Source organism: Aplidium turbinatum, chromosome 7 (assembly GCF_918807975.1).
Source record: "Aplidium turbinatum chromosome 7, kaAplTurb1.1, whole genome shotgun sequence".
NCBI classification, from domain to species: Eukaryota; Metazoa; Chordata; class Ascidiacea; order Aplousobranchia; family Polyclinidae; genus Aplidium; species Aplidium turbinatum.
In genome coordinates, this window is record NC_137478.1 from 23,676,428 (window position 1) to 23,701,270 (window position 24,843).

The window sequence follows — 24,843 nt, forward strand, 5'->3', positions numbered from 1 at the left end:
ACAGTGTTTTATACAGCTGTAGTTCTCATACGTTTTCGTATAAGGCTATTACATTTGCACTTTCATTGTGCTGTTATTGAGGCTGCTCGAAAGATTTTTTTTGCTTGAAATGAAACGATGCTCTGCTTCGAAATATTTTCGTAGACTACACAAGATCTGGATTGTAGACCATACCTGAAAACTTATTTATTTTTTAAAGAACATAATTTCAAGCCAACCCATCTTACGCTATAGGCCTAATGTGTTTTCTGCGCTAAGGGATTCTCGTGCATTTCGAGTGAACAATGAAAGGAATTTGCCCTTATCAAAAAACTAAACGAAATGATACCTTAAAAACCGTGAAATGAAATAAAACTAAAATCAAGACAAGAAGTTTTGCGACAAAACGAAGATTTTTTGTTTTAAACTGTGCAGTTGAATATAAAAAAAGAAGCCTTTTCAAATTTGTAGCAGGTCATAGTTAAAGCCTATTTATGCGTTTTCAAACATAACCGCTGAAGTCTTCTATGGACTTTTCCGATCGTAAACGGACCACGTATGGTTTTTCTATGGGTACAACATTTTCCAAAGTAGAAGCAAGAAAATCATGACTTCTTGAATGTTTTGTAAAACTAGAAAAGTCTTCCTTACAATTCTTATACTTGAAAGTTGGGGTTTCTAATTTTTGTAATGGAAACCCTGCATCATTCAAATTAAATAATATTCCCAACGGATTTCCTTCGACCGCAAGTGATGTTGGACATGATCCTCCTGTGTCCTCTTTGCTTGATCCTTTTCCACACACTAAAGATGTTGCTGAAACATCAAGTGCTTTGTTATCATTAATCTCCAGATTAGCAACATCCATGGACTTCATGGCCTCTGAAATCTTCCTCCTTTCCAACCTCCTTCGTTTCCTCTCTAACTTCATCCGGCGGAAGCAAAACTGTAATCACCAGGAATTATAAAAATAAACTAAATTGTAAAAGAGAGTGTAGGCTAATTGCAGGATTTAAAACGTGATTGCATTTAAATAACGCCAAACCAAAAAGATGTAGGCCTAACAAGGAAGAAATAACTCAATTAGGCTACTTGCACTAAAACACAGGAAAGTAACTTTATTCATGGTGTAGGCCTATTTGCATGGTCGGATTAATATAGACCTAACCTATACATAATTGTGTTCACTAAGGCTACTCGCTGAATCCGCCCCTGTTTGTACAGGAAGACAACTTTATCTGCTACACTAAACTATTGACAAACTTGAAGCTAGATATAGAAAATTTTCATGTCAAAACATTTTTGATTCTACTGAAAATAGAAGACGAAAAATAAGCTTCAAACCCAATGATTTCACATTACCTGCCAAAACAGATAATACAATTCTGCTACATTGAGCAGTAACGAAATAATGGCAATGCAGAACATGAACCAAATAAATATTGTCTTCTCCATTGGTCTGGACACAAAGCAATCCACCACATTTGGGCAAGGATCCGAACTGCACTGGTACAATTCATGCACTTTAAATCCAAAAAGGTCATACTGAAAACATTGAGATTTATTAAAATGGTAAATCTTAAAGATACTGGCATATAGCCTACTCTACAGGTCACTCAGTCTGACGATTTAGGTCGACGGAAAATCACAGTTTATCATTATCTATGCAGGCAGGCCCGGATTAAGGTCAAACGGGGCCCCTGTGCTAAACTGCTAATGAATTTTATGGGGGCCTTTACCAGCTTACGTGGAGCGTAATGGAAGTAAGCTGGTTTCGCTTGCAGAGGAAACCGAGCCTTGCTTAGGTAAGTTAGATAACTTTGAAATAGCACGTGATCGATGATTAAATAAGCATGTGCAAATTAAGTCAACAATGTTTACGTTATAATGGATGCAACATCACACACACTAAATCAACGAAACCGTGCAAGGGAAAACATTGTAGCAAGGGACCACTGTTAGTACTGCACACTACACTGCAAATTGCAATGAAAGGTTATTCTGAATTTCTATTCTAAACTGCTCTTCCATTCACTACTAACTACCAATAGGATTTAGAAAACTAACATGAAATTCAGTCGAACGACTTTTTTCTGGCTTTCTTTGCTGCAAAGTCTGTAAGGATAGCAGCAAAATTGAGAAGTCGCAGTTTATCACACTCTATGCTGAGAAGGCTCAGATTAGCCAACCGCTCTTGTTTCATTGTAGACCGAAGTACGTTTTTGATTCTTTTCAGCTTAGAGAATGATCTTTCTCCAGAACAGTTAGTGACCATCATACAAAGAAACAATCTAAGAATTGTTTCTACATTAGGGAAAGCAGCTTCAACTTTGTCATTCTTTATTATCTGGTACATGTTTTCATGACTAAAACTTGCTTTATTTCCATAAGCCTTTTTAAAATACAGGTAGAAATTCAAAAGTTCATCAACAAGACAGAGATCAACATCAGTAGGAAATTCTTTCGCTAAATTCATGACACTCTGTAAAATCTGTTCCTTTGATGCATGAAGATCAATTAAAAACGAGAAATTCTTAGCAACTCTTTTGTAAATTATTGTTATTTGTTATTCAAAATTTGTTATTCTATTTTATTTATTTCATTTTTAGGAAAAGTGGGGCCCTCTGTCTGCGGGGCCCCTGTGCTTTAGCACACCCTAGCACAATGGTTAATCCAGGCCTGTATGCAGGGTTTAACCTTCAGTGAGTTTATTAATTCTTAAAAGCCTTTTCATTCAAAACTCACCATGCCTTGCAGCGATTACAAATCTTAATAAGTTATTGATTTCTGTTATTAGTCGGAGGAATGCTACGAAAACAAATGAGCACTAGATAGCTTGAAGCAAATATAATTTTGACCCAGCATATAGACTAGGTTACAAGTAACCTACGTTTTTTGCCGTTTGGACCTGAAGATTAAATGTAGCCTACTTGGGAAAAAGTCCTAAAAATTTGCATTTTTTTTTATATTAAAATAACTAATAAAATAATTTTACTGAACTGACTTTTTGCGAAACATAAACCAAACTGAAAAGAAAAGTTAACTCAACAAAAATCTCACACCAGTTTAGTTAAGAAAGTAGATTATCTTTTCGTGAAAAGTGTGAGACGAAATATCGTAAATGAGAAATGCTTTCTTCTTTAAGAAATGTAACCAAGAAAGAAACGGCTCAAACTACCGATTGTAACATTTTAATTTCAAGTAGTAGTCTATACTCTATAGCCCAGGGGTCACCAACCTTTTTTGCATGCGTGCCACTTTAGTACATGGAAAGCTGTGGCGGGCCACACTAATAAAATTTTAGGTAGGTTGACTCTTATGCTAGAAAAGAACGCATTTCGTACCCAGTATCCAGCGTTACATGTTATTAATATTTATCTTAGAATGCCGCAGCAACACAGTTAGTTGAACAACGCTACTGCCAGGCCAAGCTCCTTTAATACAGCACTTTTGACTTCTTTAACAATGCCTAATGAACGAGGCCACTTGTCTTGCGCAGTGCGCACTTATAACGAGGCGAGCGGTTTCATCAGAATATTCATAGCTAAGCAAGATTGGTGTTGCCACTTCGCTTCACAAAAGATATCTTGCAATTAACAGATTCAGTAAACAAGGAAACGTTTGACACATCGCAATACAGGCAACAATAGTGACCTGCAAACATATCAGCGAAAAATAGGCTCCAATAACAGGAGAAAGAAACCAGGCACCATGAAACAAACGCTTGTGGAAATCACCGAAAAAACGTTTCTATCGTAACTCATGAACAGTGTTCCCTTTAAAAAAGCAATGAGCTGGTTTTTCATCCTTTTGGTGAGAGTCTATAAAACCGTCTTTCTTTGATTAATTTAGACAACTGTCACTTGCTGTGCTTATCAGCTTGGCAAGAATTGTTGATTCACAATATTTTGCAGACATTCATGCTCTTAACTCCTCAAGAAAAGTATTTTGGGCTTTAGGCCTACTTGTACGCTAATACCTTCCGCGGGCCGCGCCCGCACGTAACAGCGTGGCTGGCAATGGTGTCGTAGAAACCTATTTTCATAAAGCTATTCTTTGATTTTTCTGATTATTATTTTTGCAAACGCTTATTTGAAGTGATAACTAAAAATAGGCCTATTGCTTTTATCTCGACTAGCTCAATGTGAATAATTGCAATGCATTTTACTTAGTCTTAGTGCACACGAGTAGGCAGTGGTGCCACAGCTTGTGTTTTAGCACAAGATCTTGTGTTTTTACTATTGATCTTGTGCTCTTGTTCTTTCCGATCGATTTTTGGCTAAATCTTGTGTTTTTGATCAAAGTCAAATTAATCGTTGTTACCAATTACCATGGTTTGAGTTTGGTAGAGAATTAAGGACTGGAGCTAAAAGGTTTCTGGTACTTAGGCATATAGTTACCAATTTTACACATTGAGTTATCAAGCTTGACAAGATTAGCTAAAAACTTGATCTGAAGAGAGTACGGTATGCGCTCGTCATCAGACTCAGAGGTTGTGTTGCAAGATAACAAAAGCAACAAAAAGAGTACATCAGCATCGAATAATGACAATCATTCACCAAGTCCCAAAAAGAAAAAGTGGTAGGCCTATGAACAATCATCAATCTTTTTATTTTTCGGCATTAATGCGTCCAGGAGGAAAAAGATACTACTAACTACAATAGTCGATTAGATTTACCAGCACGTTAAAATGAACGGGAAGCTTTTTAATCGTCAATGATTGAATGATCCTGACTTTAAAAGTTGGATACAAGAAGACAAAACTGTTTGATATGTAACCTTTTGTAAGATTTGTGATATTAATTAAAAACCACGAATCGAAAGAGAACAGTGATTAGTAGCATGTATCTTCTCTTCTAAGCTGTTGATTTCAGAGATGTTTTTCTTCAAATTGGCACAAAGTGGGTCGCAAAAGGTTCAATTTTTCAATCTTGTGCTTTTGTATCCAAATCTTGTGCTTTTTTTTAAATCTTGTGCTTTTTCTGAATTTGCTGTAGAGCCTGTGGTAGCATTGCAACAGCATAGCATTTTTCCACATATAAACTGGGTGGGCAATTGCCCACCTAGTCCCTTTGCTTGCCTCCCTAGCCCTTTTTTGCCCCCTAGTTTGAAACTAGGTGGGCAATTTTTAAGACTTAATTTTTGTTTGAGTTAGATCCAAGTTAAGTCCTAATTTGTGAAAATCCTGAAAATCCTAATTTGTGATTAATCCAAGTCCTAATTTGTGAAAAGATGCTATGATTGTGAGTAGGCTACTTACAGAAATTAGGCAAGAGTGCATGCATGTATTGATTATGCACTAGGAAATTATATTAGTTTTCATTAGTCTACTTCAAAAATGAAACAAAATAATGCTTCTTCTGTTTATTTTGCTTTAAACATTACTATTTGGTAGTCGTTTGGTCTTTGAGCAATAATGCATGTTAGGCCTAATGGTTATATGGTAATGCATAAAAAGTTTGTCTAATGTCTAAGTAATGTGTTTGTCTAAAAAGCTTCAAGCAAATAGTCTCCTTGTATTGAGAACAGTTGTTTATAATATATAACGCAGTGTAGGCTACTGTATAATAGAGTACGGTATTTTACTATAGCTTACCTGCAAGTACGCAAACAAGATTTCTAAGCCAATTCTCATAATCACTGACAGTGCATACAAAATATAATGCTGCACATAGGCCGACTTATCATCCCCGAACAACTCTTGAAGGACTGTTTTTTGTTGTTCAATGCCATCAGAGGCTGACGTAAGCCCAACTATATCTGATCTGAAGAAAGTAAAATATCAAGTTAGGCAACCAATGATGAATAAACAGGCAAGAGTTCAAAGCCTCTTTAATTGTTGCACAATAAGGAGCCTACCTACATGAATCAGTCACTTAAGTGTGCAAGTTGTTAAGCAAGAACATGAAAAATGATAGAAAGTTACCCTACGGTACTAAAAATGAAAATACATTTATGGTGATGATCAATTAGGTTGAGAGTTAGGCTAGTGATGAGAGCCCCTAAGCTGAGCTCGAAGGGGTGTTGATTCGACATCAATTCAGTCCAGCAATTGTTTTTATATCTGAACATCAGAGCAAACACAATGCATGTCAACGTAATAGAGGTTTAGAAAAAGGAAGAGCGACAAAAAGAGAACGTTAATACTGTATTGATTTGACGCCGAGATACGTTAATTAATAATTTGATACGATGGCAAATTATTGATGGCAACACTTTCAAACAAATTCAAGGTTGAAAAAAAAAGAAAAATGGTAAAATCAAATACAGTGTATTTTAAAGATTTGTATGAATAGCAGACAACTGCTATGAAGATCGGCAGTGGTGTGTTATCCAGAGTGTTGATGGCCGTGAGAAGAACACATCATGACACGTTTTGCTCATCAGACAAAAGAGCAAGAAAGGCAAATAAAACCTATTAACCTGGCCTTGCATGACTAACAATAATGTTGCAGTTTTTGACGAGATAAAACATGAAACAAAGTAATATGAAAAACAAAATCCAGAATTTCAATTTATCTCGGTAGTAAAGTAGTTAAGTTCTCTGTCGAAAGCACAAGACTGGGTCCTTGGCAAAACGCTTAACATGCCTTAAGGTAGATAGGCCTACAAAGATTGGCTTTCTTGCCTTAATCTAAAATCTTTAACCAACCAACGTTATCCTGTAGCGGTTGCCTATCTATAGCTACAATAAAAATAGGCTATTGTAAGGAAAGCAAAATTTCCAGCTCTGGCCAAGCGAAACTTAAACATTTCTTTAAATTTACAATTCTGTTGGCTATCCTTTTACTTTTCCAGGGTTGGTATTTAGTTAGGGACTTCATTATGTTACCTTTTTTGTTTAATAGTATCCTCTTTGTTCAAAATCGCTTCTCTGTCACCATTTTTCTTGTTCTAAACAACAAAAAAACAACGTACAATATACATTGTTAATTGTGTCAATTTCTAGACTGAGATACCATTTTAAAATTATCATGGCGATTCATTCAGTCAGTTCTGCCATAGTAACTAATGAGATGTAAATTTATCATCGTTATAATGTTGCAAGATTGCAGCACAATAATTTAAAGAAATTCGCCAATTAATTAAAAGAAAGTGTAGCAATCTCATTGGCTTTTGCATGTATAAAATCTGTTTTTTAGTAGCCTCAGTTCAGTGTTTTGACTATCACAACGAAAAACAATACTGTATATGCAATAAAAACTGAAATTACAATGAAATTGATCATAAATCGCCAATAGTAATCGACAGATTGGTGAAGTAAGATATTTCAAACTAGGACCATATTGGAAGAAATTAATCCACTGTCGAGGAGATCATGAAAACATAATTATAAATTGAAAACATGCTTTTGTTTTATGATCATAAATGGTACAAGGGTCAAAAAAATCCACCGAGGCCTTTTGTCTGTCTTGGCCTTAGGCGTGGTGCATAGCACTGCAGCCCATTAAATTGTTATTGCTATATAACTTGTATAGTCTTACAGTTAGGTTGTTCAGCATTTTTCATTCAAGTCAGCAAGTCGTTTGGCGATATCTACATCTTGTAGAAAAATTAATAAAAAATTTTATTCTCTGTCTTTACAATCCCAAGAGTTGCAATCAAGGACAGGACAGCATAATTTTAAATTATTTCCAATGTAGACAGCTTACTTTATTAATTGACGTATATCGATCGGTTTAAATATTAATGGATTGATCAGTAGCAGTCTATTATAAGTATTATAATAATTAATGTTTATTAGGATATTTTTGGTGCATATTTTCTCATCAGGCTCATTAGCGTCTCATATAGGCTACTTGTAAACCACGCAGTTTAAAAAAAGCTTTCAGTAGCCATCTATTCCACCTAAACTTCAACTTACATTAGAACAACACTAATGATTAACCAGGTAACAAATTCTGTTTTGCATGGAGCAAAAAATATCAAACCTGCAACGTGTAACCACGATCTACTAGAACAGTGTTCTAGTGGGCCGTGGTGTAACCCCCGGGGTATCACCCTTGAGCTCTGAGCGTTGTTCTAAAAAAAAAAAACGCTAAAGACAGGTCAGACTAGGTTCACTTACAGGTGATTCCATTTGGTTTTGAAGTGAAGTTCCTGTCATTGGTGGCTTTCTCTTTATCTCGTGCGCTGAATAAACTATAAAGACGATAGACGGAGCGGTGACTATAATGATTTGAAATGACCAAAAGCGAATGTGAGATATTGGAGAGAACTTGTTGAAACAAACATTTGAACAGCCAACCTAAACGAAAAACATAAATTTTTAGCTTCAACAATCTATCCCAAATTCTCAGAAACAGCATCATCATCTCTTGATGAAGGAGCTTCGAAACAAAATATTTTGCCAAGGAACTTCATTCGAAACGAAACAAAAACAAACTCAAGCCGCAATAAAACAAAAGATCGTTTTTTTTCTTTAATAAATGTTGAACTGTTTTAGGCCTATTTCCAACCTTCTTACCGCTTTTAGCTCTTTAGCAAATATCCTATGCAATCACAGGCTACCGTCATGTCACGTGACGATAGCGTCACGTAATAGCCGTCACGTGGAGATGACTTAATTTTCCTACAAATAACGAGGATGAGCAGGCACACATTCAGGTTTGTTCATATTTCAAAAACGTTTCTTTAACTTATAAACAAATTTGTAGCCATCTTTCGCGCTGAAGTCGATTCTATCATGATAGTAAAATATTTTTAAAACCGTAATGCTTTTACTGAAACTTCATCATTTCAATTCAAATATTTTCTTGACTTTGCTGCATTATTAAAATTTAAATGTGCGTGCTGTGTGAAAAACGACTTTGCAACAGAGGCAGTTCAACAATATGCTAAAATGATTGTTTTTTTCTGGTTATCACTCATCTGCAACAGCTGTTGAGGTTAACGACAAATCAATCTCAACCCTCAGAAGACATGCTGCTGTGACCAAATGCACAGTGAATTTCTTAATTGTTTTGGTTTTGAAAGCTTACTTGTACCAACGCTTGCAAGCTCACATTTATTCTACCATAAAAGGGAAACATACAGTGAACAGACGGCTTTACAATAAAAACGCCTCAAATAACATAAGAGGCTTATTGCCAAGTAGACCTGTGTTGAGTCAATCAAGGCAGTTCGCCATTTAATGCAGATTAAAGCTGTTGAAAGCGAATTTACTTTGAAAGAAAACTCTTGAATATTTTGTTCTGAACAAAGCTTTTTTTGTTTTTGTTTCGTTTTATTTCATTTCGAAAAAAACAAGTTTCATTTCCTTTTGGAGACGAAGCAATGTTCAATTTTTATATGTTTTGTTTCCACCAACGAAACTTATTTTGGACATCTTCAATACAGGCTATGTGAAAACCATACAGTTCCAGCAATCCATCATACAGGCAGGGGCGCCGGAAGCGGGGGGGCAGGGGGGGCGAATGCCCCCCTGCCCTCAAATTTTCTGCAGATGGAGGGGCAGGGGGGGCAATGGTGCCCTTTTAAAGTTATGTAAGCTACTGCACATTTTGCAATATAATAATTTCTGTTATTCGCTTTTAGCTTAATTAAAATCTTTCATTTTTGCCTCAAAATAATATTTACGGCACAAAATTTTGCAACACAGTAGCCTACAGGCCTTAAAACTCGTTTTTTTTTCGGCAGCCATCGTGGCTTACCGGGAGCTCCTTCTCGGCGGCCAAATCTGCGTGCTTGGAAGCCAAAATACAAAATAAAAATAACGATAGCACAAGAAAATAGAATTAAACTTGCAACAATGCTAAAATGATCACTTAGCGTTGTTGAAGTCTGGGCCTGGGCGACGTCCTACAATAGAATCGTTGCACCACGCAATAACTGCTTTATCGGGATTGTAATCCAGTACTATTCAAACGACACTCGCACGAGTGTCTCCAATGTGGCTGATTTTATAGAAGTTCGCCACTCCCCTAGAATTCTTTTTAGCAACGAAAAACAACGTTCAACATGTGTTGACGATGACGGCAAGGTAATAAAATAAGTATTTCAATGATGTGAATGACATTACTAAAAGAAACATGATTTTTGCAAAATATGATAAAAAAATGTTTTCCCCTCAAATGTCAACTAACCTAGTTCTTCTTTTCAACAACGACTCAATGTCCGACAACATCGACTCGACATAAAAACGACAATATTGCCAGCCGATGTAAATTAGCACTTCGGATTAAGACTTTGTTAAAATAAACGTCGGGAATTACAAACAAGACTTACAGCGCTGGTGATCGCAGATGGATATATTCCATCAATAACAAAATAATATTCCCCGCACAATGCAACAGTGGCGATTATGACTCGCTGACCTAATTTTGCATCACTCTTCAGTTAATCCACGATCATTCTATTGCGAAATTAAATAATTGGCTAGAAGAGACCGGCGGCCAAGCTTGGCCGATTGAGGAGGTAGCACCGGCGGTTTATTCAAGCACAACTTAGCGGCCATGGCCGCAGGCTGCTTTAAGGCTTGACAGTAGGTTACATCATCATAACATAGCATGGCGCCCTTCTTTGTATACCGGATTATCATTATCGCTATATTTTATCTTAAAACTTGAAAAAAAATTGGCCTTTTAGTAAACAAAAGTGCCCTTTTTTCGTAATCTTGCCCCCCCAGTCAAAAATCGTTCCGGCGCCCCTGCATACAGGTTACGAGTAGCCTTCTTGCATTCTCGAGTACGTGTGTGTTATCGCTCACAAACTTGGCAAAACTAGACGTCCTTTAACAGATGAATGGACGTACAAGTAGAACAGAAATTAAACATTCATAAATCAAACTCATAGTTTAACGGAATGTAGGTAAAAAACTAAAACTGCATACGGAATATATCCATACCGAAAACAGCCTTATTTTTTGAGAAAGGAGATATTTTCTGAATGGATATTTTCTAGTGTATATTTTCCGGGTAGATATTTTCCAATCGGGATTTTTTCTATAATGAATGTTTTCCAGTAGCCGGAATATTTTCCGTATGGATTTTTACCGATTGCCAGGTTAACTTGCCTGCATGGTATTGCATTTAAACTCGCTTTGTTCATCTGAGTACACACGATCTCCAACACTCGAAACGACTACAATCCGAAACACAATCAAAAAAGTTATCCAGAACTTTCCAATCAAAGTTGAATGTTGATTTACCTGCAAAAATGTAAACTAAACGTTACCATTTGAATTTCCAAAGTACGGTACCAATACTGCAAAGAATCTATCAAATTTTCGTATTGATCAGCAGCTTAAACTTGAAAAAGTTTGAAAATATAGCATCACACTTTGCTACAAACGCCAGGAAGAGTTATTACACACTTGCTGGTGTGTATTGGTGTAAATCTTGCATTAGAATGATAAGTTCATAAAATGTCAGTAGGCCTATCTTTGCTGTGGAAGGCTGAATACAGTGCACACCGTTCCGGCCTTTTGGTATCCCTAGTGCATTTGGTACACTGGGTATGGCTACGGAGATATATATACCTCCGTGTGACGTTTTCCCATTTGTGGAACCTAAGCTCTAATATATATTTATTGCGCCCCAGTTGAACTATCAGAATTTATGATTTAGAAATTGGGGTTCCTTCTCATAAACACGGCTATTCTATTCTCGAGATTTTATGAAAGATACCCAGTTGAAGGCAAATCGCGGACAAAACGAAAGCTTGCAGCAGTGCTGTGTCTGAGACTGCGGGGTCTTCGGAAATTTATGAAATTTCTGATGAACGTTATCAAGTTTGTTTTTAAGTCATCCTCTAGTTCGTGGTTCTTCAGGTTGTTAAGGCTTTGTGGACAAACAAATACACGTGGCATGACATACATGATGCTGGAGAAATCTGTCCGGAATAAAATGGATCTGGATCCGCAACAAGCCAAATCTAAAACTTTATCTTTTTTGATCTAAATTAGTTTGAATCCGAACATACTCACAGGTTTAAAGATTGCTTCTTAACTTCTAAGGCATGTCTGTTGTCAAACTGAATTATATTTTATACTAAAACTTGTTGATCATGAGTGACTAAACAACTTTAACCGGACACAGCTTAGCGTCTTAAAAGTGATGCGTAAACAAACACTGATTTTGTGCAGAAAGTCGATATTTGCACATAAATCTCAAACAAATTCGGAGTCTTAGAACATTTATACATACGTAAAACGGCCATATTTCGCCGACAGCTGTCGGAAAGGACAAAAGGCAATACGGTACATTCACCAATCTTTGAAAAATAATCAGGATAGGACAAACGTTTTAAAATCGATTGGATGACCTCAACAGGTTAAAGCTGATTTTCGGAGCTGAATGAAATGATGAAACTTACTTGTGACTTGAGAACCTATTTATCTTTAAAAAGCTTTTCTATAAAATTTGTCACAATTTTGTTGCTGTTGCTTACCTTCTGCAGCCAACGCTCGAGAAAATGCCAAGACATTATTATGGATGTGTTTCCTTGTATGGGCTTGAACGATTTGAGATCTTTATTTTTGTCTTCTCACTCTCCACTAAAGCAATAGACTAAATACACTTAGTAGGTCGACTGTAGGTTTATCTTAACAGCAAGCAAACATACAGTTGGTCTTAGGCTGCTATAAGAGCTAAAAAAACAATGGCCTCTGCACTCTTTCGACAATGTTGCTCGCACAAGCATAAACTTGCATCTTGGAAAGGTCTCGGAATTGCATAAATGTGAAAAGTTTTTAGCCCATAACGAAGTTCCTCTTAATTTATGGCGTGTGACGTCATATTACAATGTAACGTCTTGAAAACCCGTTAATAGTTCTAAAGACAAAACTTTTCAACGATACTTTTAAGTTTTTTTTTTTTGATTGGTTTACTACAGTGGAGATTCATCACTTAGGCCACAGTAGAATATGTTGTGTGTTTATGTAAAATAACGTTTAATTTATGTAGTTTAGTCTCTTCTCCTTGGATCTTCTCTTCATCTTTAAATCTGTTTCTTTACTAGGTTAAATCCGAGGCAGATTGCATGACCTCCCGATTAACATTCAATTAGAGTTTTCCACTCACTTTATATGGTGGATACTAATAGTACACTTTTTTTGTTTGGTTTGACCTGACGATGTATAGTTGCAGAGACAATCCAGTCTTATACGTAGTATAACTTTATAGATCGAAATAAAAAACATAACTTGATTTTAACATAATTTACTGATTTACATAAAAATAAAGTTTAAAAAATTCTACAAATATTTATCTTCCAAAGTGTCTGAATTGCACGAATACATTCGTCTGCTTTGGTTTGTTTCATTAAGTTTCTCAGAGAAGAAGTGAATTCGTCACCAAACAAATAAATAACGATTGAAGTTTAATTAACAGCATCGACTACAGAAAACTACGACACTTCGGAAACATTGCAAGAACTAACTTATTAGCAAATGACTGAGATGGTGCAAGGCAAACCAACAAAAGGAGAACAAAAAATGAAATATTTTGACATAATCAAGCAGATTACAGGACACTGAAAAGCATGCTGGAGGAATCTATTGAACAAAGAAAACTGAAACATTTAGTTTTGTTTTATTTCGAGCCGCTCTTTGCAGAATAAAATTACATTTTGATTTGACAAAAGCAATTTTCTATCTTCTCACTGCATTCACAGTTTTATAAATGGAAAACACTAACTTTCCTTTTCGAAAATCGGTTGTCAACTTGACTTCTGGAAGTTCAAGACTGCGACATAAAGCAGCCGAACAACTGAAAAACTTCTTGCTTAAAACATTATTAAAAAAGCTGATGTACTGTTGCAGTGATTTGGATTTGTAGACTATGGGCAGAGGACGCTACCATGTATTTCGCTCAATTAAGGAAAAATCAATTCCAAGTCTTTGTAATCTTACCACAGACTTTCGTCGACTAATTCTACTTGTCATTTTAAAGGCACTTCTAATAGCCTGACAAAAAACTAAACGAATAAAACCAGAGGGAATTGCCGGATAGACCGCATCTTTCGTTAACAGTGAGATATATTTAGCGATCAATATTCAAATAACAAAGTGCACTTCCTTTTCTTTGCACTTAATACAAGTGCTAACATACTGCATGCACGCTTTTTATCGATTTAGATTTAGTATCTTTCCATAAAGATTCAATCTGGTATGTTCTATTCAACTGCGATTATTGCTTGTAAATTCTCTATCCAATCAGTCAACTTTATTTTCAGTAGGCCTATGCTCCACATCCATTTTAATGTGCATTAACAGAAAACATAGGCTAACATATTATGTTTGCTCATGTTAAAGCTACACCGGAGACTTGCCTCTCCGCCGGAGAGGCACCAAAAAAAAACAAGCAGTTATCCACGTTATGGTGCTCCCATAAAGGATAATTTAGCGTACGATGAATAATTTAAATGATAGTATGGAAAAGACAAAACAAAGTGGTTAGCCTACCAACAAAAGAAAAGCAATAACAATCAAAACTATCCAATTTAAAATTTTTAAGCAAAAGGATTCAGTTATCTATCGCATGCTACAGTCAGGCCCGGATTTAGGGGGGTGGGGGAAGCAGAGGGTGCAGGTGCCCCGGGCCCCCCGACGTAGAAAAAATGTTTTTTGTGTTATTATATTTCTCCTTCAGCCTTTGAAGTTTCTGCAAAATGCTGTGCAGTGCAATGCTGGATTAGTGCTACTGTAGACGTAGAGGTGATTTTTCGCGAATTTTTTTTGCACGGGGGCCCCCCGATCTAAAAGTGCCCCGGGCCCCCATGAGCTAAATCTGGCGCTGGCTACAGTATATCAAAAGAGGACTGACTGACAGTGACATCTAACACATAAACCTGCTTTCATGTTTCACTTTCAAACGCAGCTTTGATTTTGAATTTTCTGCAACCATTTGACAAACTAACAATGATTCAACTACACAGCGTATGTAGCCTACGTGATCCCATAATCATGGATGGGAAAGAAACAATTGTGCTTTTAAATTTCCAAGCACAGATTTACTGCACATTATTTTAAGTCTTTTAAAATACCTTTAATTTAATCGAAAATTTAAGTGTATAATTATTTGTTTATTGGATAATTATGAAATAGACTTCATGTTCTTTGTTTTTAATTTAGAATCATAACCAATAGAAAGATTAATTTTGCTAGTTAGTGTAACTGTTTAAAAATCTACAAAATTTACAAAAAATATAAACTTGCTGTCTAGGCCTAGGGTAAACCAACTGATGATGTTATGAGTGTTTCGCAAACGCAATTTCATCGCCAATACGTCTCAGCCGGTTCTGCATCACAATCGCCCTAATTCTATGCAATAAATTACACATTGTCATGTTTTGAGGACTTCTCTTTTAAACTCATTTTTCTCATTTATGAAAACCGTAAATAATTCTTTTTTGGAAAGACTCCAACTTCAACAGGTTAATTTTGCTTATAAAATCTGCAGGCCGTTATGTGTCTGCACCAGGCTACACCACAAAGGAGTGAAACAGCAGATAAAAGTGTGTTCAACCACACCAAACAAGCCCCGTGCAACTCTAATGGCTATCTTCTCACTAACCTTTGAAGGATTCTACAAAAGATCTACGGCTGGTAACATACTTGGACCTTACTTCGGTTGTTAACGAAAGCCGTTTCTATCTGAAGCTTTTTGCTTCAGAGTTAACGTCAAATTGAGGTTTGTTTTACATCAATATAACGTGAGGTTACACTAAAACATCATGAAAGATTAAAAAATCTAATTTAGTTTTTCACGCTTAGTGAATAATTAATATTAAAAATGGGATTGACTTTCATGTCTCTTTGCAAGTTTAACCCTTCAGCCAGCGAATGGTGATCATATTGCACATTTCAAAAATTAACCTCCTCCTCAATAACACAGCACTTCACAGATTTAATGTTGAGAAGCATTACTTGTCATTGGTTTTGTTGCCGTTACATTCCATTACCATCTTTTCAACGCTTGGCAAAAATTTAAATACAAACCTATGAAAACTCTTCCTCAGTCGCAAAAGTAAATGATCAATTAATAATTTATGATTTTAAATAAACTTCAACATTGTCTTTCTTGTATAACTTTTGCAATCAAAGACTTGGCTATTTTTGCCTTCCACCACGTGATCAGTAGGGTTGAAGGAACGGCAGAAGTTTTATTTTTTATTCCAGTTCAGGATGAGTTTAAGGCCCAAAACCTTTCCTGAGGGGTCGGTAGCTTGAAAAAAAAACGGTTATGCGTCAATTCAAAGCGGTAAATTCAAAGCGGTCAATTCAAAGCCGATAATTTATTTACGATAAAGACAATAACCCTAACCCTAAACTGAACCTTAACCCAGGGATCTCTGAAGAACAGAGGTCTTTCAGAGATCCCTGCTGCCTTAAAATTTCGTCTTTGTATCATCGGCTTTGAATTGTCGGCTTTGAATTGTCTGCTTTGAATGGTAGTGATACCGAAAAAAAACACCGTGTTGTAGGTACTGTTGATACATTGCGTTTGCACTAAATGCATTTAGAACAACTGCTTTAAAACAAACGACCAAAACTACCGTAGCCTACTTCTTAGCTCAGTAATTTTACTAGTTTTTTTCTTTCAAGATTTTTTTGTGAAATAGTAGGCCTATCTTGTTTTTTCAGAAGTATTTTGACTTAAAGGCCAGAGGATCTCATATTTTTTGGGCCAAAGTTAACTTTTCAAATCCTTTGCATATGGTGTCAATGACTTAGAGCAGGGGTGTCCAAAGTCCGGCCCGCGGGCCAAATCTGGCCAGCGATACGTTTTTGCATGGCCAGCACGAGTTGCACAATGTGTTATTTTTGGCTCGCAGATGCAGAAATCATACAAATTCAACTTGCATGTTTTTTTAAATTAATGAAGGCAATATTTTCTCACAGACAAAGGCGAGGCGAAAAAAGTTAGAATCATTGTTGAGTCATAATTGCTAAATCAACTATTATTGCCTGGAGAGTAGGCTATAGGCCTAGTAATGATGAGTGATACAGTCGAGCATTCATTATTTTTTTGCTAAAAAATCAACGACCGCTTTCGAGATTTTGGCGCAATGTAAAAGACTTATTGCTTTTCACTTCTTTTTGCTTGAACCCTGGTGAGGTTTTAGTTCACCTGCAGCTAACTGAGCTTCTCTGCGACCTCGAAGCCAACAGCAACATCTTTTTTCGTTCCTTTTCACCAGCAGCTGGATAAACAAATTTCCAGAAATGCGAAAGTTTACAAAGAAAATGTTGAGCTTGTTCGGTTCACATATTTGTGTGAGTAAACGTTCTTGCTTACGAACTTGAACAAAAACCGCTTGAGATCAAAGCTGAGCGACTCCCACCTATGTGATATTCTACGCTTGTCTATCACTAGCCTCGAACCAGACTTGACCTGGGTATAGAAATCAAGACATCAATTTTATCCTAAACATTAACTCAGCTGTGTTTTACAAAGTTCTGTGTTAATTTCTGATAGTAAAGTTGATAACTTATGCAACCTAACTTATATCCGGTGATGATATGTAGGCTACAGACCACAACAAAATACTTAAAACGGCATAGCTTTGTTGTATGAAAATGACATTAGCTCAGGGGCTCTGGACACTTTCTGAGAGTGGGGAGTTGTAATTTAAGCAGGGGTGGGAACGATGTTTTGACATCGACAGGAGGCTTATTGGATTATCGCATCATACATAGTCTACTTCTAGGAGGTCGCCCTCCAGACCCCCTTTCGCATTACTGAAAGCTTCAGTTTCTTATACAGCGCCTTAGGAGGCATGTTTCGAAGATTTTTGCCTTTCAGCAAGATTTAAATCGATCAAACATTTTTCGATTTAAATTGATTAAACACGATGGAAGAACTGTTTCAACGAATCTAAAATCGCGAGCAAAAGATTTTTAACATTTGCCACATTTTTTGAGGTTTTGAAACAATTTTGACTGGAAGAGGGGACGTACGCAAAAATCCCTCTCTGTATTCTTCCTTGACTCAAGTCCTTCAAATTTTGCACTTCAGACGCTAAAAGGTTAGATTTAATAGGTCAAAAGCGTTTAGGTCAAAGGTATAATCTATAGCTTCTTTTACAATTAGCCTACATGAATAGGCTACAACACGATAAACTGTGCCATAACATATCCTACACAGTGAAAGGAAAAGTTTCAGCATCTACAGTATTCTAGGGTCTAGGCTCAGTGCTGTAGCCTATTCGTAAAAAAATCGCAGGGTATACTGTCAGATTTGCCAAAAGGATAAAGAACACACAACCTGCAAAATACTAACTGCGTATACCGCCGTATACCCTCGAATACAGCACTGTCTAGGCCTACATTCAACTCAGAAAAAAATAAAAACTAAAATTAATGCATTAACGTTTACAGCAACTGAAAATAGGGAGACATCTTGATCGATGCTACAGGAAGGCCTACTATTTGCGCCGTGTAAGAAATAACACTAAACAAAAATGCTAATACCTTGTACCAAAATCTCACAAAAAAACTATAAAGAAATAACATTATGAACGAACACCTCAAACAAAACACTGTGTGCGCTCTGCTTCTATTATAAGCAGAACAGTCAGAAGACCTCAGAAACTTTAAATCTTTGTGCATTGCTGAAAACAAATTCTTTGCAGATTTGATCTACACTTAGTTCATACGAATAGCCTACACTTGATGGGTAGGCTATGGCACATGGCAATGGAATTGAGTCTTAAAAGCAGTCATTGTGCTTCGGAACCAGGTTTTTAAGCGGCGCAGCCAGCTAAACGATTTTTCAGCTTCTGCAGAAGAAGGGCCAATGACCAATAGCAATCTTACAAGTTTTTCCACACTGGCATAGGCTACAACTCTTTGACAATAGGTTTAAGTCCCATTAACTTGTTTCGAGCATCGCACACATAGGTAGGCTACTTGATCGGCCGAAATTTCTGATGGAAGTTTTGAAAGACATTGAAATAATGCAACTGTAGTGGGTTTTTATGACCTTTTGTTAGCAAAAATGAACCGTTAACTCAGATATTTAAAAGGACGAGATTTCCAACTAACTTAGATAGGTAGGCTCTTTAACACAGGACAGTTTTCTCTGCGAATCAGCTGATTTCAGTCATGTGACTCAGCACGTGATATTCTGACCGATCTACTTGAAAGATTTTTGATACAAAGAAAATTACGTGAATGTATATTGTATCGCCACAAGCAGCGTGGCCTAATGGGTTAAGAGAATAGTCATTTCGATTGCGTGGGTTCGATTCCCACCCTCTGCTAATACTCTTGTTTCTTCTGCAACTGAACTGAGTGCAAGAAGGATCGTATAGTGACTGTAATTAATTGAGTTTATAAAGAAAATTGTCTTACCTTTCTTAACCAATGTGCCGCGGCGCAATGGTGGTAGCTGGTTCGCACGGAAAACTGTCCTGTGTTAAAGTGCCTACCAACATGGGATGGGAGACAGATTTTGGGATGGAGGATGGCAAATGTTAAGGATGGAAAGGAATGGAAGATCTTAATGATGGGATGGAAGACAATCTTCCATCATTAACTTTCTAACGCTTTCTCAAGAAATGCAAAATATTACGTTGCTTGATGAAATAATTCGATTTTCGGTTCGTTTTAAACCAACGGGCTGTTGCCTGACGCGTATTTGTCAAACCTACTGTCGTTAGGCAGAATTGACCAATCAGAGAGATATGGTTTTTAGGTTTATTTGTGGCATGTTAAACGCGGAGATCACAAAATGTGAAAATGGAAGATGGAAGAGATTTCTGCGATGGAATGGAAGATTTCTAATATGGAATGGAGATGGAATGGAAGAAAATCTCAGGATGGAAGATGGAAAAAAACGTCTTCCATTCCATCCCATACCCCAGTGGTCTCCAACCTTTTTAAGAAGCGACCCCAATTTAAATGAAAATGTTTTTCAACATTTACTTGCGACCCCATTTTGTTTTTCCCAAAATTGTAAGATAAATTTGACTTTGCACTGTTTGTAACTGTAACGACACTCTGGACTGAAAAGGTGCTTTTCAGTCCAGAGTGTCCTTACAGTTGTAGTGCAAAGTCAAGTTTATCTTACAATTTTTCATTTATGTATATTATTGCAGATTGAATCCCTGGTGAGGACACACGTACGTGTCGAAAACGTTTAAGTTATTATGTTATACATTTTGTTTTGTGTTTAATACATTATGTTAAACCCGCTAAACTTTAAGACAGATTACACACTTTGGTTTGCCATTAAATTCAGTGAAACCAAGTTTTGAAAAAGCCTCGTCATAAGTTCTTTTTCTGGTATTTTTTGCTGCTATTTTTGTATAATATTTAGCTATACTTACCAGCTACAAATTACTATTACTACATGCAAAGCAAACCGTAAGCAGCCGATGAAATGTCTGCACACTGCACGTGCATAAATACCTATTCGCTCGTTCTGGAGTCAACTTGAATCATGCCTTGAATAATAACTAGTTAGTCTAAACTAGCATCGCGAATGCTTTTGCTTTGTCCTACTTGTCGCAACTATTCTGTTTTTGATTATTGCACCACAATGGTTTATTTGTGACATGAGAAGGCAAGCTGTACTCCAAAACACCGGCAAAGGATGCGAACTACAACAAAAAGTATCGGTATTTTTTTTCGGTAATGAATTGAAACGGTAACAAATTGAATATGGTGAGTTGTGGCGACCCCAGGAAAAGTTAAGGCGACCCCACTTGGGGTCGCGACCCACAGGTTGGAGGCCACTGCGCATACCCTGCCGACCAACTAGATAACCTTGCTGCAATGCTGCCACAGCAAATTCAGAAAAAGCACGATTAAAAAAAAGCGCAAGATTGCAAAATTGAACATTTGCGATCCAGATCCAGTTTGCGCCAATTTGAAAAATGACGGAAAACGGTCTGTGCAGCGGACGCTGCTGTTCAGCATACACGCTCATACATAGCCACCAGTAGGACGGCGACATTCCTGGGCAAAGTCGGCGAGGAATGATCGGACATGAAGTCGTCTTTACTGCTGTATTGTCCACTGATTCAAATTCAACCGAATAGTGCTTGCTTACAAGTGCATTTGTTTATTGATTTTAATCTTTGACTGAATAGCGCTTTCAAGGAATAGAATCCAGTAAGTAGTAGTAGATGCATGGTAGAGCAAGTAAATGTACTAACCCTTAGTACGAACTGGTAAGACCCCTCGCTTGGTACGAACCCTAGATCGCATCCTTTGTGGTACGAACCGAAGATAAGGTTGTTTGGTCTGAACTTTGTGGTACGAACTTGTAAGAACGGATGTTATGACGTAGCCACCGGTACGAACGGATGTTATGATGTAGCCACCGGTACTAAGCCTAGTCGGTACGAACGGATGTTATGATGTAGCCACCGGTACGAACTTGTAAGAACGAATGTTATGACGTAATGATATGTAAGAACGACCGGTAAGAACTCTATGAACGAACTTGGTATCGAACCCTCCGTGATTCGGTACGAACGAGTGATGCTAATAGGTTATGTATTAAATCTAAGTACGAACTTTAACTAGAAACTACAAGCTTACTTGCTATATAACTTGGTTTACTTATAAAAAGCAACAAATAAATATTTTTTCGTTTGTGGTCTGTAAAGAGTGATTTTTTTTAAACGCAATAAAAATGAAAAGTTTCATACATTAGATGTCTTGTTGGTCTGTTGGTGTGCATGCATAATCACAGTGGTTGCAATAACTACAAGATATAGAAAAGACTTTAAAACATAACCAGCTTATTTTTATTAATTCACAAAGCAACCTTTTTACCTGAAATTAAAGCGATATGACATTGAAAAGACTTCAAAACATAACCAACATAATTTTAGTAACTCACAAAACAACTTTTTAACCTGAAATTAAAGTTAACAAACTCATTTTTGATTTAACATCATTGTGGGTTATTTTAATGTTGTTCTAACTGTAGACACACAGCTGGGGACCACTGCAATAATCTAACTTCTACCAAGCAAATAACCTAACACTTAGAACCTAACACCTCGTATGCTAGTCAATAGGAAAGTCATTTTTGATGTCACATTATTGTGGATTCTTTGATTTTGTTTAAATTTTATAACTGTAAACGATGTAAAGTTCATAGATCGGTTAATATACAGGGTTTGTTTATTAATGTGTGGGTTAATATGCGGGGTTAATTTTATAAACGTTTTGTTAACTTTTTGTCGGATTGGGTGTAGCTATGTTTTTCGCAAAGGTGTTTGCTTGTAAGAATAGAGTTTTCACTATTATAGGTAGGTCTATTCGCTCGATTCTAGATCTTTCCAAATGCTGTGTTTTGTTCTTGCTGAATTTCGGTAAATCAATGAGGTTTCACTGCTTTTTGGTTTGTATAGGTTAGTTAATTTCGTTATACTTTGGTTCTTTTAATCAGTGGCTTGCTTTTAGTTTATTGTAAGGTAAATGGTCAAAGGGGTGCTTAGTCGCTTATTAGTTGGTTATATATAAGACTTATTATAATCTATGACTGGTCTAAAAGCTTAATAAATACTGCATTTTAGCATCTTTATTTCGGTTAATCTTCGTTTCGGTTTATGTTGGTTTCGGTAAACCTTTATTTCGTTAGGTCTACACTTTGCTAAAGCAGTGTTTTTTTACTAAAACTTTATGGTAATGTGTATTAAATGTTACTAGTCTGAAAAATTAATTTTGTTGGTATAATATCACTTAAAGGTTGTGAGAATCATAGCTTGACCAAAATGACCTAACTTTAAGCTTGTCATGAAGGCATAACATTTACGGTTTTGTTTTATGATCTTTACAACAACTGCACTACTCCATGATATTAACATAAAGGTACAACTCAACACACAAGCAGTACTGTAAATTGAGACATAGAACCTCCTGTTTTGGTTGTGTTCAACTTAGATGCATGTCTCTTATCGTGTTTATCTTATCATTTTGCTAAGCATCCATTTCATAAAGATCGTTACAGCAACGATTTTAGCTAAAACTTTATGGTAATGTTTACAAAATGTAACTAACTTGGAAATTATTTTTGTTGATATAGTATTGCAATGGTTTGGTCAAAACAATGTAACTTTTGTTATTTGTGTTTGCATAAACAACTTTTACGTTTTTTATATGATGCTAATAACAGCTAAACATTTAACGTTGTCTTTTATGGAATGAGAACACCCAAATGAACAGCTATGAAACCAATTGTTGCAACACATAATCACACTTGATGATAATAACACACAAACAAGATCCTGAACACAAGTTTTACTTTGTAATTATGAAACAGAAACTCGAAGGTTGTGATGTTTTGTTGTAGTTTCTATAAACTTGTAAAAAAAAACATAACATTTGTTAAACTATTTTTCAGTTTGTGAATTATGGAACATAAACTTTGTAGTTAGTTAATAATATTTTTTGATTGTTGGTTAGTGCAATAAAAACTTTGTGATTTGTTGAAATTATTGTTCAGTTTGTAAACAAAAATTTAAGTTGTGATTTAAAATAATTTTTTGTGTGTATGTTATTAGAATAAAACTTTTAGTTTAAAATTTGTCAAAACTACTTTTTCAGTTTGTAAAACAAAGCTTAACTATTTTGGTATTTAAAATAATTTTTCGTGTGCATGTTATTAGAATAAAACTTTTAGTTTAAAATTTGTCAAAACTTAACTATTGTTTTATTTAAAATAATTTTTCATGTGTATTTTTTTAGTAAAACTTTCATCATGTTTCCTTATTTCACATTTATTAACTTTACAAAATTTCATGTTATGTGAATAATTATGTATATAATGTAAACTTCATATTTGATTTAACTTATAAATTAATTAAGATAATAATAACTCAAATTGATAGTTTTTTTGTACATAGTTTTGTTTGAAACAAAAAAAAATTATGATAATGTTTAGTTTACAATAACTTATTACTACTTATTGTGAATAAATGTGAGTTATTCTCAGATTGATATTTTGTTTTCTTATTTCTAAAAAATAATACATCGGCTTATCTATTTTTTATATGTTGCACAATTCAGTTTTTAAAGTTTTAGAGTAAGAAATCAAGATGAGGTATTCCAGCAACCATATCGGAGCGCCTGAAACCATAAAATGTATAGCTACTCAAAGCGCACTTATAATTTGCAAACGCTTCAAACATTTTCGATGTGTCACATTAGACTTTTAAATGGCAACACCGTTTTACTTAAGGTTTCACCTCCATTCTGTTCTGAAGTTTTTATTGTTGAGCTGTTGGTTCCGTGATCGATCCCATGCTTCCATTTGTAAGAAGTATTAGTTGTAAAGAAAGGAGCGTTGTTCCCGGCTATCAGCACAAGGCTGAGCACTCACTAGTACAGCGAGCAGTTGCGATTCGCTAACCATATCGGTGTAGCTTTCACGCTTGTTAATACTTGGGTCACAGGTATTTTTTCACATTTTCAACCCTCCTGTTATTTTTTGTTAAACACAAGCATGATTTACTTTGTAAATGGTAAAATTTTCATGCTGGTAGTTTTATCAAGCATATTAGAATATAGTACAATTCATCTGTAAAGATAATGATTGCCTAAACTTACTGTTTTAATATAGCAATGTAATATTTTTTAAATCGTGGTAAGTTGTATAGTGCATAAATCATTTTTTAAGGCCTTTGTGTTTTGCAATCTCCGGAACCACTGTAGGCTACAAGATTCTTTTAAGAAGCTAAGAAAGTTATGTTCTTCAGCTTTTTGTAATTATATCTAACCTAATAGATAAACATTCAACCTCTAACAGATATACTAAACTATTTTATTGCATTGAAAGATGTTTTCTAGCAACCCATCGTTTTACACGTTCTATATGCCTCTAACTTTATGTAATAATTTTACCATATCTACTTATAGCTTAATTTCAGTGAGGTATATTTAAAACAACAACTTTTTTTTTT

General features: G+C 35.8%; 1 protein-coding gene across 1 annotated transcript; it reads right to left on the minus strand.

The window, feature by feature from the left end:
- Positions 1-481: 481 nt before the first annotated feature.
- Positions 482-12,405, minus strand: LOC145773864 (gap junction delta-2 protein-like). Its single transcript, XM_082584986.1, has 7 exons — positions 12,370-12,405; positions 10,994-11,128; positions 8,048-8,227; positions 6,812-6,873; positions 5,576-5,744; positions 1,342-1,524; positions 482-925 (listed from the first exon to the last, which is right to left on the minus strand). The coding sequence occupies exons 1-7, from the start codon at positions 12,403-12,405 to the stop codon at positions 482-484; spliced, it is 1,209 nt and encodes a 402-aa protein (XP_082441112.1).
- Positions 12,406-24,843: the final 12,438 nt, after the last annotated feature.

Bases quoted from the DNA above. Each gene is read 5' to 3' on its own strand.
- LOC145773864 (XM_082584986.1), bottom strand. From the start codon at position 12,405: ATGTCTTGGCATTTTCTCGAGCGTTGGCTGCAGAAG. The intron at 1,525-5,575 runs GTAAGCTATAGT...CAATGTTTTCAG, and splicing joins TCTTGTTTGCGTACTTGCAG to TATGACCTTTTTGGATTTAA. The intron at 926-1,341 runs GTAATGTGAAAT...TGGTGATTACAG, and splicing joins TGTATTATCTGTTTTGGCAG to TTTTGCTTCCGCCGGATGAA.